The sequence below is a fragment of the Gavia stellata genome, chromosome 1 (genome assembly GCF_030936135.1).
Source record: "Gavia stellata isolate bGavSte3 chromosome 1, bGavSte3.hap2, whole genome shotgun sequence".
Classification (NCBI taxonomy): Eukaryota; Metazoa; Chordata; class Aves; order Gaviiformes; family Gaviidae; genus Gavia; species Gavia stellata.
In genome coordinates this window covers 99,841,146-99,860,953 of record NC_082594.1, presented here as the reverse complement: position 1 = coordinate 99,860,953, position 19,808 = coordinate 99,841,146, and the positions used below count along the sequence as shown (strand labels likewise).

At 42.6% G+C, this 19,808-nt stretch overlaps 1 protein-coding gene across 1 annotated transcript; it reads left to right on the top strand.

Moving 5' to 3' along the window:
- Positions 1-1,502: 1,502 nt before the first annotated feature.
- Positions 1,503-16,076, top strand: ETS2 (ETS proto-oncogene 2, transcription factor). The gene is made up of 10 exons (XM_059818245.1): positions 1,503-1,608; positions 5,017-5,088; positions 8,139-8,259; positions 10,119-10,238; positions 10,680-10,880; positions 11,690-11,773; positions 12,581-12,823; positions 12,975-13,238; positions 13,932-14,050; positions 15,011-16,076. Exons 2-10 carry the CDS (start codon positions 5,017-5,019, stop codon positions 15,224-15,226), a joined length of 1,440 nt encoding a protein of 479 aa, XP_059674228.1. The 5' UTR covers positions 1,503-1,608; the 3' UTR covers positions 15,227-16,076.
- The last annotated feature ends 3,732 nt before the right edge of the window (positions 16,077-19,808 follow it).

Genomic DNA, 19,808 nt, shown 5'->3' with positions numbered 1-19,808 from the left:
ACAGCTTTTTAAGTGCAGTTTAGGTCCCTGGTGTTCACTGAAAATCTAGAGAAGTCGAGGGTGGAAGCAACAAGAAACTGTGGCTCCAGCTTATTTTCTCCTTACAGCTCGGTGACTTACCGCTACCAAGGACTGCATCTGTAACCTGTGAGGTGGGTGCTGCAGGATGCAGGCTGCCAGGCAGGTTTCCTGGGCACCCACAGCAGGATGGCTGCCGGACGGGCACACCGTGGCTTCTTCCTGACCAGAGCATGCAGCGTGATAGCCGGCACACAGACAGGTCTCAAACCAAGACACTGTCAGGACACCGTTCCAACGCGCAGCCAGGTAGGGGAGCTGGGAAGCACGCACGGATCCCCCCAGCTGGGTGCACCCAAAGTGTTTAACACCACATAAAAGAAGTCAGTCGCAGGTAATGTGGCAAGAGAGTCAGGAAAGTTAGGTGAATCCAAAGAGCACGGGGCAGAGCAGAAAAAGCGACCCATGCCTCCCGTCTGCCTGTTCACCGAGTCTCTCCAACCCTTCAGGGGGAACTCACTTTGTCGAAATAAATTTAGCAGAAAGGTACTTTATATTTTGGTGGCATGGAGCTCCTTGCAACTTTCTAAGGGCTACCAAATTGTAGGTAGGTCTGAAGAATGCCAACTGTGTTTTAGTGCCTGTGGCGCTTGGATCTGCAATTCACAAGATGAAACTGTCGGTACAGCCTTCCCATTGCGTCTAGTTTATATTAAGAACTCCCCAAAATAGTTGTAGAAGATGCAATGTGACATAATTGCTGAATTTCCACAGTAGCAAGTGTCATAGTTTACCTAGGAAAATAGACTATATCTACAGATACTTGGATTTTAGGGGTTAATTCTCCTAATCTTATCTGTGTCGAGGACAGGAATTAATTAAAAATAAGCACGGAAGACGTCCAGCACGAATTATCTCCTGTACAACCAGGGGAAAAATAAAATCTGCCTCTCTGAATGAGCCAAAACTGCCTTTTCCTCTCCCCATGCCCAGCAGCAGCCGGCAGGGAGGAGGCGTCGGGCGGGGGGAACGGCCCGGCGGCCGTGGGGCAGCCCCCGAGGGCCGGGACAGACTCGGCCGGTATCGACGCATCCAACAGCGCGGCCGCCGCCGCCGTAGCGACGGCGACGACAACAACAACCGGGTCCGCGGCGGCGAGAGGGGCCGGGCTTGCGGGGAGGCGGGTCCCGCCTCCGCCACCTCCCCCTCCCGCTGAAGAGCGCCTGCGAGGGCGGGCGGCGCGGCACAGCACGGCGCGGCACAGCACAGCACGGCACGGCACGGCACGGCACGGCACGGGCCGGCGGCAGCAGCGGCTCGGCCGGCAGCGCCCACGCACCCGCCGCCGGGCACCCGCCTTCCCTCCCTCCCTCCCTCCCTCCTCCCGCCCCCCTTCCTCCTCCTCCGGACTCTCCGCTGGGATCAACCCGCCGCCGCTGTTGCTGTTGGCCGGCTCTGCCACATCGAGGATATTTTGGCTCCCGGAGAGGCAGCGGCGCCTTTTTTTTAATTTTTTTTTTTATTTTTCTTTTGGGCTCTGCGTGTGGTGCCGCCGCCGCCGGGAGGAGACGCAGAGGGCTCGGGGACCAGGTGAGGCGGGGGCGGCCACGGCGGGGCGGGGGGGGCGCTCGGCGGCGCGCGCTGGCCCGCGCCGCGCCGCTCCGCTCCGCCGCCGGGGGGGTCTCGGCGGCCGCCCGGGGAGGCCGAGCATCGCCCCCCGCTTCCGCGGGCGGAGGTGCGGCCGGACCCCCTGCGCGACCTCCCGCGGGGGCGATGGCGGGCGCCGCTGCCGGGGACGGGGAGCGGGCAGACCCCGCGGGCGAAGGGGGCGGCGGCGCCCGGTGCCCGCCCGGGGGGGCGACCCCGCGGGGCTAAGGGCGGAGGCGGGAGGACCGCGTTCAAAGCGGCGATGGACGGGGATGCCTTGTGGAGGCGGCTGCGCGCCCGGGAGGAAAGGGTTAATGGGCAGCGCGCACTCTGGATTTGGTTAGTACTTGAAAGGGACTTAAAAAACGTTGGGCTGTATCATCTCCCCATCTAACTTTTATGTGGGCAAGTGTGTCATATGTGTGAAAAGTCGTGCCAGCTCTCGGCGATCTCTCTCGTCGGTACTCGGGGAGCCCAGTAGCTGCACGGGGGATCGGCGCTCCTAAGGCAGGCGGTTGTCTCTCAACCTATTGGTACGAAATTTTTTTCCCTGAAAAATTTGCCATTTAAAAGCAAAACAACAACCAGCCACTCCCACCCCCCCAAAAAGAAACCCCACCCCTCCAAAAAAGAAACCAAACCAAAAAACCCAGTGGAGATACGCTGCGGACGCTAGCAGGGTTTAGTTCCCCATGTGGATGATTCCCAGCTGAATCCAGCTGTGGGCAAGCACCTGGCTGTTGCTGAAAAGAGGTTGATCAGAATTCAGGAGTATTAGTTAATAAGTGCCTGATCCTGTTGACCCTGTTCTGGTTCACCCACTCAGCTATGCGGGGGTGTCGAAGAAGGTGTCCTGCCAGTTAAACCAATTATAGCTGGCAAGTAGCAGTCATCAGCATTAGTGCAGGAGTTGGAAGTGAGGCCCAGTCACACCGTGCAGTGCTGTAGCGTCTTTTCGGAACTTAAGCAGCAGCTTTCTAAGTCCAGCAGAAAGCCAGCTTTGACCCTTTGTGTCATGAAAAGCCGTATCGCCCTTTCAGCTCCGCTTGTCTTGCGATACCTCTCTAAGGGTTTCGGGTCTCGGGGCTGGAAACTTGTACTGCAGCTGGGGAGAAAGCTGATGTACGACGAGCAAAGGCTATAGAAATTCATAACAACGTGGGAGATTTGGTTGGAGGAAGAAAACTGGAGTGTTACAAAACGTGCTGAAGATCTTCCTGTGTTGTTAGACGGGAGCTGAATGTCTAGTTTTTCTTCAGCTGTGTGGTGCACAGACAAGGCCACAGAACAAACAAGCAGCCTAGCAGTGACTTGGGTTAATGAGCAATGCCATGTAATGAAGACTTCATATAAACCTTTTGTCTTAGGACCCTAAACATTTCTACAGAAACAAAAAAAAAGAAAAAACAGGAAGGAGAGAATCCCAGCCCTTTTAGTCAATGGGGAAGTTCCTAACAGGATTCGTGTAGAGGCTAGGATTGTACCTGAAAGTGTCGGAGATCTTATTTGTAGCCCTAACTGGGGATCAGATCTACACTTACTGAAAATATGTATGTTTTCACAAACGCTTTTTCCAATTGAAAAGGCTTACAGCTAGTTATCCCTAGACACCAGAGCAGATTTCAAAGGCAAAACAAAGGGTGTTAGAAATTGCCATACACTTTTTTAAAAAGCCCAGCCGAATGCAAGGATAAACAGTTGTTTAAACTGTGGCAAACTTAATGAAAAGATTAGGATGCTTGCTGAGTGAGACTCATGCTGTGTAAAATTCTTTGCTGCTCAATGAGGTGTGTAATTTAGATCAAATATTTGTACATGCTATTTGAGGTAAAAACCATCATTCAGTAGATTGCACTTTTGGGTAACATTAATGAAGTGTAAGTCGAATATTCCTTTCATAGTCAGTTGACTTATTTTATTTCAATGATAAGCCCTACACATCTGATAACAGTGAAGCTGAAATGGGCCTTTCAGGTTAAGGACTCTTGATTTTTTAAGTGATCGACTGTATAAGAGGATGAAAGGGTTCCTTGTCTTTGGATGTTTTTATTTTCCTCTTCGCTTATATGGACGGCTTTTGAATGTCGTTTTAACAGGCCGGGCTTATTTTGTTAAGCTCCTAATTTGCCATGTTTTTCTGAGTTTAAGACTGCATTTTGATTTCTCCCTGGGTTAACATGGCTAACGAGAGAACTTGCTTGTAATAAGTGATCACGGTTTTGTGGAAATACTAATAGTGTCCTATGTGACTATTTAAATACAAATGCACGTTTTCAGACAGTTTCTGTGGAGCAAGAGAATTTAGTCCAATGCTGTGGAAAAAGGAGAAGGAAAATTGTTGAGAGACAACTTGCCGCAGTGTAGTCTGATAAGGTATCGTTCACCGACACCTGAATTACAGCGTTATGATAAACCTGAACAATGGCCATAAAACTGGCTTTATTCCTTATGTTTGATCTCTCCCATAGGTCGCTAAAAGGATATGAATCTTATCACTCTTTTCCTTAAGTGATATATAGGAGAACAAGTTATACAGGCCTCACACAACCCTGTTCCTGGCAATACAGGCAATATGATATAGCTTTGACTTCAACAGCATGAACATATTGATGGTGGTCCCATTATCAATTCTTTAAAAAGGATATTTTACTGCATAAACCCTTTTCAATTAAAACTTAGGCCCTCTAAAGCTTTATAAATATGCTAATCCCGTGTTTACAAAATGTGCAAGGTAACACAGTTTGGAGATGCTTTGCCCGGTAAAGGAAGCAGGTTGCTAATACTGGGTATTGGCTTCAAGGATTGTTCATGAAAGGGTGAAAGGGGTGAATGTTAGTACGTGAAGGTGTATCACGGTGAGCACTCTGTTGCTTCTCTTACTTCCTTTGAAAGCCAAAGTCCAAAGTGAATCATGACATGTGAGCAGGAATATAGTAAGCAACAATAACACAAAACTGAATGTTTAAGATAATGGGTGAAAAGTTGGAAAAATATCTCAAAGCGATAGATACTTGCTGGACAAAGGACTTCTGGAGGCTTTTCAGATTAGCAGAATAAGGTACTAAAAGCCCTCACGTTGGGTATTAGAAGCTAACCATCCTCTTGTTCTCTCATTTCATAAGACTTTAACAACAGTGATGCCTGTGAAAGGTCTTCTAGTTAAAAAGCCGCTTAAGCAAGATGGGAATTGTGCCCTGTGTGGTCGGGATGTGAGCAATGAGAAGGAAAGCTTTCCCTGTAACTCATTCCAAGAGCTGTTCCGTAGTCCGTACTGAAGCAGTGAGATACATCTGTTAACATGCTAGCTTCCTCAGTAGCAACATTTTTCATGTGACCCCTCTCATTTTTCAGATGAGTGATTTTGGGATCAGGAACATGGATCAAGTAGCTCCTGTGTCTAACATGTACAGAGGAATGCTCAAGGTGAGTACTTTTGAGCTGTCACCTTCTAAACCCAACTGGGGCATCTCCCAGCTAACACATTTATTGTGTTCTTTATTAATGCTAGCACAGGAATTGTACAGCCATGCCAAGGTGAACACAGATATTCAGGTTTTAATTGCTTGCTTCTAATCTCTAATCTTCTAGAGTATTCCCACTGAGTTCAGGAGAGATGTGAAAAGTAAAACTGAAGTAGGAAGATGTAAATCTTGCACCCCAAAGGAGGCTCCCTTTCTCCATCCCCCAAATCCTAAGAATTTGAAAATAAGAGGTAGACAATAACTGAGCTCAAATTCGTTGGAGTTGGTGGAACTTTTGCCTAATTAAAGGTTACAGGATTGGCAGTAGGGGTGGTCTTTATATCTTTAACTTGATGAGACTGGCAGAGGGCTGTCGTGATGTGACTGGCTAGGTCTGATTCATTCAAGAGCATTGTATGAAAAAAAAGTAGGTTATTCACTTACTACATGCAACTATGTCAAATGGAAGTCCAATGCATTGTAAGAAACCAAAGGTAGTTATTAAATATATTTTGTCTTTAGATAGACTGTGTCTGTCATCTTGTTTTGAAAGGAACTTACAAACCGAGGACACATGAGAAGCAGACTATAAAGACTCAGTCTTTAAGGGCTTCCCTCCTTCCCATTCATAAAAGTTGTTTTTTAATCCCAGCATCAATCTTTTACACAGCATTGATTAATGTAAACCAAGTAAAGGTTGGGAAGACACTTTCTGCTCTCATTAACTTTGAGGGATGTCCATGTTTTGAAGAATCAGTTAGTGAGACTCTGGTATGCTGACTTCTCTGATACTTTATGTCCCCTCTTAGCTTTCTGTCCTGCCCGCAACAACAACAAAATCCACAAGAGATCCCCCAACTTAACAGCTGTGTGTTCTGTAACAGGGTGGCTGTTCTAAGCAGTTATTCAGTATTCAGTTGCCGTATAATTAAGTCAAAATAGAGACCTGTATTCTACTACTTTGTGGCTGTTCACATTTCTTTTTATTTTGTTCTGTAATAATTACACTTATATATGTTGAAAAGCCAAATAAAATGGTTGCATAACTGATAGGGGAAGCAGAATGTATTCTACATCAGGTTTTTCCTCTTTTACTACTATTAAATCAAGAACCTGCTTAAACATTAATTTTCTCCTTTTTGAAATGTGAAACTAGCACAGTATGGATTTTACTCATTCACATGCCACAGCATTTTTTCCAGTGACTCAGGATAAGGGTCAGCTATTTACACAAAACGCAGGAGTTTCCAGATTGTGTTGAAAGAACTTGCCCTTTCTTTTGGGTACTAGCGATGAGTCAGTACTTTTATCTAGTAATGTATAAAGAATCTTTTACTAGCAGATTTGGCAATTGTTATTAACTTGTTTCATTCAGATGTGAGCCTTTTCACCGGTTGGCGTTGCCTCTAGTTGTGGGGTGTACCTGAACCAACCGTACACAATTTGTCTCCGCTGGCCAGTGCTCAGTGGAGATTTCTGAATCCAGTTAACCAAGGCATGATATTGTTTACTTTACCAGTTTTTTCTTCTGTGGAGTGTATGCTTTCATAATGTATGTACCAGGATGCATTGCAGCTTATTATAAAATACAACTAAAAAAGTATGGTTCCTTGTTTCTTACTAGGGTCAATGTAATTTGGGGAGATTGGGGAGGGGGATGACACATGGCACATAAAAGACACCTGGTGCAAAAAGAGTATAAGCCATTTGAAACTTTGTGGTGACATAAAAAAGAAGGTTAGGGAATGTGAGGAAATATTAAGACTCATTTGCTATTCCAGAAACATAGTTCAGGTTGCTTTTGCATCGCACATGAATACCACCCTGAAAAATCTTTGCCTTGTCCTCAGCTAAATCCTCTACCTTGGCATAAGCTGGCAAACCCGTGGATGCCTAAAACAAACAAGCATTTGCAAGTTGCGTTTGTCTCCAGCTCCCTAAAGTGCAGTAGCTGCCATGAACAAGCTGTAGCTTTACAGAACAATGTTCTATCCTCAGGTGCTTTTAAAAATCTCAGTGGCCACGTTTATCCATCTGTGCCTCTAGATATTACAGATACAGTTTCCTTGTGACTAACAGGCAAGTTGCATAAGTCGTTTTTAAAGTTATTTCCTCCACTATTAACATTCCCTCTGCCCCTCAAAGACTAATGTGGCTGGGGGGTATCTAGTAAAAGTACTAGTATTTCTAGCATACACAATTGACACAAGTCAAGTTTGAAAGAAGTTGGGTTTTCAAAATATAGCCATATTTATTGAATGTTGCCAATGTATCAGTAGAATCGACTTTTATCTGGAACATTTTTATCAGTCCTGTTTATCCCTTTCTGTATAATGAAACTAGCAGTGTTTCACTGAGCACCTAAGCACTTGAAAGACTGCAACATGTGGTAGCTGGCAAATCCAGTAATTCAGAAGTATAAAAGTCACAGCAAAGAAGTAACATCTTCTCTCAAGTCCTGTAAAGCTGGCTGTATAGCTTCAAGTGATGTGGTTCAGATTAATTTTTTCCTTTAAAAAAAAAAAAGCTGCATAAATCTACTGTAGGTCTTGCACTGGTAGTTGTTTTTCCATAATTTACTGATCCTGCCTCTGCCATCACGTACTCATCAAGTGCATAGTCAATTTAAAGGGTTAAGGAAATAAGGTTTTCTTTAAAATATACCTGGAAATAAATATATATATATATATAACACACACATGTGTGTTCTCTATTGTTAAAAGCCTCAATTACAGGAAAACTAAGAATATCCTTACTTGGCTTTACTGTAATCTGCAGAACATGCCACCGACCTAGCACTGTGGTCTGAATGTTAGTTGTTTTGTAGTCATGTACAAGAAGCTATGCTGTCATTGTGTTTATATTTCAAAGACACAAGTTAGCTGATTCAAGATAGTGGTTGTGCATGATCTCCAAATCTAGGAAACCTAACCCAGCCACTTCCTAGCTATGAAGTTGACAGTGCTCTAGCAAAATGCTGACATTGTTTTTATTTATTCTGTTGCTTTGCAGCGTCAACCAGCATTTGACACCTTTGATAGCTCAAACTCTCTCTTTGCTGGATATTTTTTCTCACTAAATGAAGATCAAACGCTTCAAGAAGTGCCAACAGGATTTGATTCTACTTCTTACGGTAACTCTTCACTTTGTTCCTTAGTCAAGTCAGCAGATCAGAAAGAAATTTTTGGGGTCTAACTAACATTTCATGGCTATACTCTTACAAGTGCAACATGGATTTCCCTAAAAAGAAGTGTTTTAGCACACAGACTTCTGTGTACGTGCTTGATTTTATCCGTGTGAGTTGCTCTGTGAATAGTTGCTGTTCTCTGTACTGAAAAGGAATGGGAACTGGGATTCAGTAGCCTAATAGACTGTCTATGGAAGAAGCCTCAGTAGGTATTAAAACAAAGCTAAGAGAGATTAAAAATTTAAAAAAAAACTAGTTTTAGGTGTATTTAAACATGCAACATTTCAACCATAATTAAAATGCAAGTATTCTGCAAGCTCCTTTCTTGACCTTCTGGTGTTAAATCCCAGTGTGTTTTACTCCATACCTTAAAAAACAGGGGTGGGAATGTTTACAGGTTTGTTTGTTGGTTTTTTTTGTGTAGGACAGTACCTGCCCAGAGTTCTTTACAAATCCTTGCCTAAAATCCCTGACAAAACAGGGGATATCTACAAAATGTAGTTATTTTACCTGATGTTGCTTTAACACCCCTCAGGGAAAGGAGAAAAAAATCCCTCAAACCTCTGAAAACCACCAGTCCTTTGTTTTAATGTGATTCTAATCAGTCACCCGCTCTGGTCAGCAAAGCAAGTCCTAGCAGATATTGAGGATGGGTGTGGTAAAACCAGAAGTTAAGCATGGGCCGTAATGAGCTCCACTTGCTGGGTCAAGTGGAGCCCGTAGATAGTCTAGAACAAGAAGAGCCACACAGCTTCATGAACTGACTTGGAGTCTGCCAGGTTCATCACCTTTGTGTACCCTGCCACCGTTATATGCCTCTAACAGCAGGGCTCCTTCAAATGCAACCTGTGTGTGAGTTCTCAGAGGCTCTCAAATGTTCAGGCATGCAGTAGTGAGTTGCTTAAGTTGTCTTCAAATTACCCCTAGCTTAATGACACCAATCACAAACAAAATATCAGTAAAAGGTTTCCTAATCTGAAACATCTAGGTAGTGTGGTTGGCTTTCTTCAACTTAGTAGTTCTTCTTTTAGAGTAAAATGAGGCATCTTCTGGTGAAAACTGGTCAGTAAGAAAGGCTGAGTGGAAGCTAAATTTGTCCGTAAAATGTAATCTACTTGCAAATTGAAATATTGGTTAAGCAGATTAGTAATTTATACTGGCGTAGGATGATGCTGACTTTGGATTTTGTTGCATTATTTAGGCACTGAGTACTAGCTTGTTACCAGTCACACTTACTTGGTTCAGACGATAGAATAATCTATCCCACCATGTACTTGGGTGATTGAGAGATGCATAGGAAGGTCTGAAATACAGTCCGTTGGAAAGTAGTGTTAAATAGTGCAAGCTGGTTCTTCACAACCCTACTATCAGTTACTTAGCTCTCAAACTAAATGAAGACTGTCTGGAGTTAAAAGGAAGTCTGAGGTCAAACTGTAGGCAACAAAATAGGAATAAGCAGTCTCATATTTCCTTTAAAAAAAAAAACAACATAATAGTAAAGTTTTCCTGCAACAAAGGCACTTTATGTAACTACTAAGAGTAAATTAGGATCTCTATCATGGAAAGCTGCAAAGCTTTAATTTAGTGTGATGCAATTTTATCAAACTAGTAGCACAGAGACTTTAGTGTTGATATATTAAGTCAAAGAAAATGGATCTACGCCGTCTGTTTCTGTTTTTAAAATGCCTAGCTCTAGCATCCTTTTCCTATTCTTCAAATAGCATAGCAAAAGCCTGTCACTCCTTTCCCTGGCCTAAAAGTTAATGTATCTTCTTTTTCCCCTCCACCCCTTCTCTTTCTTGTAGAGTCGAACAACTGTGAATTGCCTCTGTTAACCCCATGCAGTAAGGCTGTGATGAGTCAGGCCTTGAAAGATACTTTCAGTGGTTTCACAAAGGAACAGTGTCGGCTGGGTATCCCAAATAGTAAGTGTTTTCTATTTATAAGCTCTTTTTTTTAATGCTAAGGAGGAGGCTGAATAGCGGCTCTTTCAAAAGAGAAAGAATGATGTCAGTAGGAAATACAAGAATGGATCCTATGTGAATCTGGCACAGCTTGACTTGGAAAGGCCAGACTTACTAGTATTAAAAATGGATGCATGGAGAGCTCATGCTTTGGCAACATAAGAGAGAATCAAGTAAGCTGAGGACATCTCTGATTACAAGTGAATGGAGAAGGAAAATAGAGGACTATTTTGTGGTGTGGTGGTTTTTTTTGTTTTTAAATTCAAGAATACATTCATTCTGAATTCATTCAGAATGAAGTAACTTGGGTAAACAATTTTTTTCATTCACTGCCTTCTAATGAAGATTATTTGACAAAGGTCAGGAATTATCTCTAAATGCTGGATACTTTCTATCTTGCAGATCCCTGGCTGTGGACTGAACAGCAAGTTTGTCAGTGGCTTTCATGGGCTTCCAATGAGTTTAGCTTGGCAAATGTGAACTTCCATCAGTTTCTTATGAGTGGCCAAGACTTGTGCAACCTGGGCAAGGAGCGTTTCCTGGAACTGGCACCTGACTATGTGGGTGATATTCTGTGGGAACACCTGGAAGAGATGATAAAAGGTAATTACGGAGCCAGAAGGAGCATTTATTTTAAGGCTCTTTCAACAGAAATGGGACTCTTTCAACACTTGTTTCACTATGAAGGACTTCTATTACATATGAAAACTAAAAATGAACTTTAAATCTTGGTTAATAAAAGCATTATCAGAGTTATTAATACATCCTTGGTACGCAAAGCACAGACACAGATATCTGCAGAAATCATTCCGTGTTCAGGCTGAGTACCTATTGTGGTCAGTTTTTATTTGGAATAATCATTGAAATAAATGAGATTAGGATAAGGCTACTGTAATACCCCATTTAAAAAAAAAATAACCAAGAGTTGGACAAAATTTGTTCGCTTCTTATAATAAGTTTTCAGTTTTGTTCCATTAATGTAATGTTTTGAGGTAGTTCAGTGAATGAATGTAAAGCAGTCAAAGACCCCTAGAGGCATCTTGAGTGAACACTGATGATATTGCTAAAATCCTACATGCTGTGCCCTGTGAGTTCCATTGGGTTTGGAATGTAACATTCAGTAGTTGTGTACATTAAGGACTTGGATCTTAAAACACACTGCAGTTATTGTTGTTGCTAAGTTTTATGTTAAAATTCAATTGGTATCATGGTTTTCAAGCCTACTGGAAGTTGGTTAGGTTTTTTGGTGTGGGTTTTTTTTTTTCCAAGAGAGAGAATGCAATGCAGTGCGTTAGTAAAATTCATGTGAATGATGACCCCAAAATACTCAAGAGGGTCAGAAGGTTCTTGTGGCATACAGGTCAGATCTTTGAAACTGTAAAACCAAATTTTCTTTTTTCTCCTCTCTCCAGACAGCCAAGAGAAAACGCAGGATCAATATGTGGAGAACTCTCATCTCACCTCAGTTCCTCACTGGGTCAATAATAATTCCTTAAGTAAGTATTTTAAGAAATTTTATATTTTACATCTCTCAGTTTATTCTAAGCATGTCACAGATCCCAGTTTTAAAAAAAAAAAAAAAGCACCAGAATAGTTACTGTGTTTGAGGAGAACACTTGACTTCAATTGCTACAGCCTTTTTTCCTAGTATTGTTTAATTGTCATCTAATTCATATCAGAAATCTTTTGAAGAGCAAAGGCTTTGAGAAAATCAAATTTCCTCTTGGCATGCCAAAGCCTACATCTGTGGAACAGAATGACCACTCCCACCTCTAGCCAACTGAGTTAAAAACTAGCATCACTGGGGAGCAGCAAGTGTTACATTTAGGCCTTTTTGAAGACTGTGGAAGCATAATAGAGCTTCTAAAAGCGTGTGGGATGCAGTGCTAGCTCCCTCAGGTTGTTTGATTGGTGGTGTATTTCAGTCTACCACAGTCAATCTCCAGCTCAACCTTACTATACCACTTAATGATGAGAGCCTTACTCAAAACTAGTTAAGCTTCTCCAGCTTTTTCTGTAGCCCTGTAGTTTCCCTGAAGAACAAACAATAGAGCTATTTGTGGTCGGCAAGTTACAGAGGGAGATTTACAGAATCTGATTTGGAGCCCATTAGATGGGGATCTTCTCACTGACGTCAGTAGCCTTTCCAGTAGGTCTGTAGCATCTATCACTCTATTAGTCAGATTTTCATGGGAAAATTCTTTCTTGGTGGCACAACTGTAGCGAGGTGCTGGAGGTCTGTTAGTCTGTTTAGATGATTTTCCCTGCAGACCCTTAATTAATTCTTTTATTTCTTTCTTCAGCTGTTAATGTAGATCAGAACTCCTATAGTATGCAAATGCCTGGATACCCTAAAGCCCTTGGTTATCCCAAACCCAGTCTCCTGACTGACGTCTGTCAGACTTCCACAGGACCGAATCTCCTCAGTCCAGAACAAGAGTTTTCATTGTTCCCCAAAACCCAAGCAGATGCTGTTGGTGTGAACTACTGTGCAGTAAATCAAGATTTCCCAAGAAGCAATCTGAACTTGCTAATAGATAATTCTGGTGAGTCATTATCTGCATGATAACCATGGGTCCAAGGCCATATTCTGTGTGTCTTTTTCTCCTTTGCATAATTGACATATACAAGCTACATGGAGGGGGAGGAAAAAAAAAGCCAACACTCTTCTCTTTTTTTATGTTTTTGTTTTATAAGGTAAGCTTAGAGAACACGAATCTAGTGACAGTGGTGCAGAAAGTTACGAAAGCTCAGATTCGATGCTACAGTCCTGGAACAGCCAGTCGTCATTAGTTGACTTACAGCGTGTGCCATCCTATGAGAGTTTTGAAGATGACTGTAGCCAGTCCTTGTGTCTGAGCAAACCTACAATGTCTTTCAAAGACTATATTCAAGAACGAAGTGATCCTGTAGAGCAAGGGAAACCAGTTATACCGGCAGCAATTCTAGCTGGCTTTACTGGTAAGTAGTAAAGCAAAATGGTCACTCCTCTTCTTATGTAACATCAATATTCTCTGTAAACATGTACCACGGTGATAAAGTTGTATAGTTGTAAGGTATGCCTTACAACCTAGAGACCACTACTCATGAAGAGTTTCAATTTTAAATGTTACTAAAGAAAGTCTCATAGGACTATCCCTCTAAAGCAAGTACAGGCAGGTACGTCAGAACACGTAAAAATCAAATGCACTTTTTGATCTGTTTGAGAAAGAGGGAAACTTGGACAAAATCTCCCACACTTGGGACTTTCCGCAGGTGTTGGCTTGCCTGTTGAGACCTTGTTCCTGTAGTCCTTCCTGAAATCAGTTTTTCATCTAGAATGTTTGCCCAGCAAAGGACTGCAGGACAAGCCCTGGAGCTTGAAATGCAGCTGATAGGAGGTGGGAGTGAGGGCTAAGAGATCCATATAAAAGGGAAAGACAGCTTGTGTCGAATCCTGTGTTTCCATGAAAAAGCTGACTTGTTTTAATTTTAACATGTTTAGGAGCAGATTTATAGAGGAAAAACCTTAGGTTTCATTCTGATATTAGAAAGGTAAATCAGAGTAATTACAAGATCTGTCCTGTGACATGAGTATGGTCACATACATTGGTTGTGGTAAGAGCTTGCAGAAGTATTAATTGTGGTTTCTCCCCACCCCCTTTCTCTCAACAGGCAGTGGACCTATACAGCTGTGGCAATTCCTTCTGGAGTTACTGACTGACAAGTCCTGTCAGTCATTCATTAGCTGGACTGGAGATGGATGGGAATTTAAACTTGCTGACCCAGATGAGGTATGTGGCTAATTGTGATGAACAAAAAGAGTTAGGGTCTGATCTGCCATCTGTGGGCCCAGCCTTGAATATAAAGCATTTACATGATCAGACACTTGCTGAAATCTCTTCATCTGCAAATGCTTTACTGTATAGTCAGGATTGCTGTGGGATGTTCCCCCCCCCCTCCCCCAGGGATATCAGCATTTGCTTGTAGTTAGGAGAACGCGTTGTATAGCTTGAAACTTAAAGGGAGTATACAAAGTTAGTTCTTTTGACAGTGTAATACTGTAGATTAGCTTACTGGATGTAGCTGAATCAACAATGCCTGGGATTGCATGAGGGCATGGGGAAAATGCACTCTCTGTATCGCTGTTCTTTTAGAGACACAGCAAATGTGGTAGTGCTGCTTTTGAAATATTTTTGGAACGTGCAGCTTTAGTCATTAAAGACAAATAGAATGCATTTTCATTTTCTGATGCTGTTATCAGTAGGAAAGCTTTTGTATTAAGAGACATGATATAAAGTCCACTGAAGCCTTTATTTTAAAAGAAAAAAAAAAAAAAAGAGGGGAATCATGAACTATATGAAGTTTCTTGGAGTTAAACTTCCAGCTGAAGAGCTGTCCCATGCTGCTCAATAGCAAATTAATGGTTAAATGGTGTCCTCTTGAGAGAGGAGACTATATTTCCCATAAACTTGATCTCCTTAAACATGTTTTGGCCTATCCATTACAAATAGGTATCCTTTTCACTGATATTTGCTATCAGCCACTTTCTCCTGAAGCTGCTGCTGATAATTGTCTCGGAGCATGTTCAGTTGCGGGGTCAATCACCAAACTCAGATAAGAGTTGGGACATCCAAAGTAAATAAAATGCTCTGACTGAGAAAGGGTTTTAATAACTGTGTTTATCAGCCACTGACTAGAAGAACATGACTTGAATAAACCCTTTGCGTTTTGCTTTCTTTTTGGACTGACAGGTGGCACGGAGGTGGGGAAGGAGGAAAAACAAGCCAAAAATGAACTATGAGAAGCTCAGCCGAGGCCTGCGCTACTATTACGACAAGAACATTATCCACAAGACTTCAGGGAAACGCTATGTGTATCGCTTCGTGTGCGACCTGCAGAACCTGCTGGGGTACACGGCGGAGGAGCTGCACGCGATGCTGGGGGTGCAGCCCGACACAGAGGACTGAGTCCGACAATGTGATGCTGCAGGGGTGAAGATCACGTGTTGGGACTGTGTCTAGGAACCGTCTGCAGTCAGTTCTTCCGGCTGTTCAGATGGGTGCAACTGTTGGGAAATAAGGACCTTAACCGATTTTGTAACCAGGGAGAACTGGAAGGAAGTGGCCTTATTTCATCAGTGGCTTCGAGTGTTGCCATGTCAAGCACTTGAGCAGCACAGAAGTCAGCACAGACCCTAGCTCTGTTATGAAGACATGGAAATGCTCTCGGGTTAAGCATTTCGACTACCTGTACTGCCGTATAACGCATTTTGGCTACTTACACTGCCATATAATAATGGGTTGGCTTTAAAACCAAAGGTTGGATGAGAAACCAGTGATGCAGTAGAACTATTGCTCAGATATTTTAAAATACCATCGTCCTTGCTTACATCTTATATAATGCAATTTATTTAAATAAAAAACCCCAAACTAATTTATTTTAAATGAGCAGTAAGGAGAATTTATATTAATTTCATTATGAAGCACATTTTGTTATTATTACTACTCCAGAAATGTGCTGCACAGGTACATAAACATTCTGTGTCCAAAACCAGATGTAGCAACTGTTAACAAAAAAAGACCCTTTAAAGAAGGGAAGGAAAATCATACCATTTCAATATTCAGTTTGTATATATTCTGTGATTCTTTTTGAAACTCTATAATGTTCCTATTTAACAGATACTGTATAGTGTAAATTAAACTAATTGTATGTGTGTTTTGAAATAGGACAAATGTAAACTTATCAAATTTTTTTCATGTTTGTCTAGGATATACAACCTTCTGCAAATATTTAATTGGCCTGAGAGACAACATAAGTGCTCAGTATGCATGCATATGGTATGCTTATGATATGAAATGGGGGAGGGGGGGGTGGGGAGGGAGGGCTGGCGCAGTATTTTGCCAAGACTGATGCTGGCAATTCTTTGTGCATTTTGTCATTTTTACAAGAAACTAATGTTATATTCTGGGACATAAAGGGCCTATTTGTGGTTTCTTCTGTAACTGAAAATGAAAATATTAATATGGATAAATTACCTTTTTTTCCTTTATAAATGGCATATGTTTTTCAATGTCTATGCATGTCCTTTTAAAAAAAAATTTATATACAAGCCTTATTTTTTCAGTTGACTTGTCTCTTCTTCCTGCAGTTTATCCTGTATGATTGAAATATGAATTCTATTTTTGGAAATAACTGTGACTCCTTTTCAAAGATCAGGAGGGATTTATGTAGCAGCTATTTTTACTGCAAAAAAAAAAAAAAAAGAAAAAAATTCACTGGAAAAATGTACTTTGTAAGAAAGCTTTATTTTTTATCTGAGCTTGATGTACATTTAAATGTGTTGTACAGTGTGAGAGGTTTAAAAATATGAGTCTTTATTAAAACCTCTTGAACAAGAAAATAGCGTGTGTGCTTTTTAATTTGGAAAGTTTCAGAGGAATTCTTTTTTTGTTTATTTGTTGGTTCAACCCTTGTCCATCCTACCACCACCACCCTAAACCTCTGCAGGATGAAAAAAAAAACCCACAAACCAGCCAGACTTATGGGGGTAGGGAGCTTGTTGGAGAAAATTATGCAAGAGTGCATAGGCTGATAGTCTTGAACTGAGCTAAATGTATGCAACCGCTCTGTGTTTAGATGTAAATTCTCTCTGAGAAAACTAGCAGTTCTGCACTGTGTTGTGAATCAGCGTGTAAACTCATGTGTAAATATATGGAAGAACAGAGGCATGTTAAGACTACTTGTGCTTCAACTGTTCCTGATCCTACCCTGTGCAAAGGAAGCCTACTGTCCTAATTATCTTTAGCTCATACTCTTCTCCATCCCTCCACCTGACAGAAAAGCAGGAAATATGGAAACATCTGCTCTTAAGCACATACTTAAAAAATAGAAAAGGTACTTATTAAAAACAATGGTGCTTCCCCTAGGTTGCTTGATCTTTCTTTCTACCAAACTGCAGCCGTGTCTTGATGTGGCCTTCATTGTAGCCACCCTGGTTTGGCAGCACACTAAAAACTTGGACAAAAAGGATGGGTTGTTTTTTGAGAATGTGCCTTCTTTCTAAATGGATGGAGCTGAAAGGGTAGGCGTGTGTCTTGCAGCATGGCCCTGGTCTTCTCTGTACAGTTGCAGACAATCCTTCAGCCTTACTTTTTATTGTCCCTGTGAAGGAAAAGAAGCCTCCCACGTCCTTCCTCCCTTCGTGTCAGCCACTGCTGCAGGCCTAGATGCTTCTCAGTGGGTGCTGGCCCACGGGCTGGGCTCACACTAATGATGAAGATGTAAGGGCATAAAGAGAGTTGCGATCCCCTGAGCTGAGCCACACCTTGGCAGAAAGAAAAAAAAAACCCTCAAATCAACAAGCTTTCCTGGGCTTTGGGTAACACCCTTAAAAAGTTAGTGCTACATTTTACAAACTTAAATGACCTGCCTTGGAGATGTGGTCCTAACAAGGGGAAAAACCTTATTTTGCACAAAATCATGTATGGTCTGTCACAATTAATGTGTTTTTTCCCTGGGTGTCTTTCTCACGCCTTGGCTGCAGAGCCCTAATTGTCCTCTCAATCTGTACAAGTTTCATTTTCAGTCTGTTTTCCCTGAACTGTTTCTTCATTTAGACCGAAAGCTTAGTTGCCTCTTGTGTGCATGATCAGCGGTGGCTTCAACCTAGAGACTAAAGGGAAGTTGGTTGTTTTCCTCCCTCAGCAGGAAAAGAAATTTCATGATAGCAGAAGCAATGAAGTATCCTGAGACATGCAACCCACCGTAGTGCATCTTCCAGAAGCAAAACCCGGTGTCCTCCACTGAGTTGGGTCAATGCAGCAGTCCCAGCTGTAACCCAATGTGACCCAGAAGACAATTATTAAAGGATATTTTGTTGCAGCGGACACAGAAAACACCCCTCTGTTTTCTCAGCCACACAGCATCAAAGAGGCTGTTGAAATCGGTCTGGCTAAATTCTTCACCGTCTTCAGGACATGCCACCCTGCCCTACCAGCTGCCAGCTTTCCTCATGAGACAGTCAAAATAAAGTCTTGCAGTTGGCACCTACACATGGTTGGCATGTCACCTCTAATAACAAAGTTCGACTTCAAAGCCTTCTTTGCTCTTTTTTTTTTCTTAATTTAAAAAAAAGGTAGAATACCATCCTAAATAAAACAGCACCTCCGGGTTGGGAAATCTGTGAGCCACAAACGCTCGATGTCCAGGAGGCTATTCTGGGAAACATCTGTCTGCTGCACCCTATTCTTACACTTGCCTTAGGGCTTAGTTGTCAGCCACCGTCAGGTACAGTTAGGAGCATGAGAAATGGGGCAGATGATGGATCACTTATCCCAGTACTACATCTCCACTACAGTGGGAGAAGGATCGAGTAAACCTGGCCACTCTCTGCTCCTCCATTCCCCGTGTGATCCCCCAGCACCCCCCACGATGTTCAGCCTGTTGGAGGGGACACCATGCTCATTTCTTTTACTACTGACTTAAGGACTTCTTGCCTTGTCCGGCCTATAAGGAGGCCCCTTGGCCACTACCAACTTGTCGTCAAGCATTGGAGACCAGCACCTCACCCAGGGTCTGAGGTAAGGGTACACCAAGGTTTTGTTCAGCAAAACTCTCTTCTGCTCAACAAAACTCTCTTCTCAGTACTCTTTCCCACGGTACCTTATATTTTTTTCGGCTTTCTGGCAGTCACTGCACATTTTGCTGATGATTTCAGAGAGCTGTCAGTGATGACTCTGAGATCCATTTCCTGGTAACTACCATTTCCAAGTTTAGCATCACATACACCCCGTTTGGGTTAATTTTCCTTCGGTGTATTACTTCAAATTAACCTACACTGATGCTCATCTGCCAACTTTTTGTCAACTCACACCATTTTGTGAGGTCCTCCTGGAGTTCCTTACCAGCACTGTGGCATTTGGCTACTCAAACTACTTGGTATCATCTGCAAACCTGGAGGTTTCACTGTCCTCTCATCAGCTTCGGATTTCTAGCTCTGGTTAGAGCCAAGGTGGCTCTTATTATGCTAAGGACCAAGAGGGCTGCTGCAGGATTCAGCCCTTCTTCTGTTTTCAGTTTCCAGCTCTTCCACAGGTTTCTGGGTGGCCCCAGGTAAAACACTTCAGACCTCTCTGACAGGGCTGCTGCTAGTCTACTATAAAACTCATTCATTCACTGTTGTGCATGCAACTAGCAGCACCAAAGTGGTGTTCTGCTGAATCTCTTTTGGCCTTTCCCTCTCCATGAGTAGCTTGCGGGCCAGCACTCTCGTGATGCAGGACCACATCTGGCAATGAACAAGATCAGCAGCAGTTTGTATGATACAGAATCACAGCATCTGGCCCTCAAGAGGGTTCAGTAAAGTGCTCTGAAACTATGGTACTCTATAAATGTCAACCAGCAACTAGAACTTCTCGTATTTTTGCTAAAAAAGCCTCCTGGAACTGAAAAGGAAGCAAGAACTAAAAGCCAATTTACATGTTCACAGCACTGGTGGAAAGCCTTTTTGATGCCCTCTCCAAGGATGGTCCAAATTTTGACAAAGTAAAG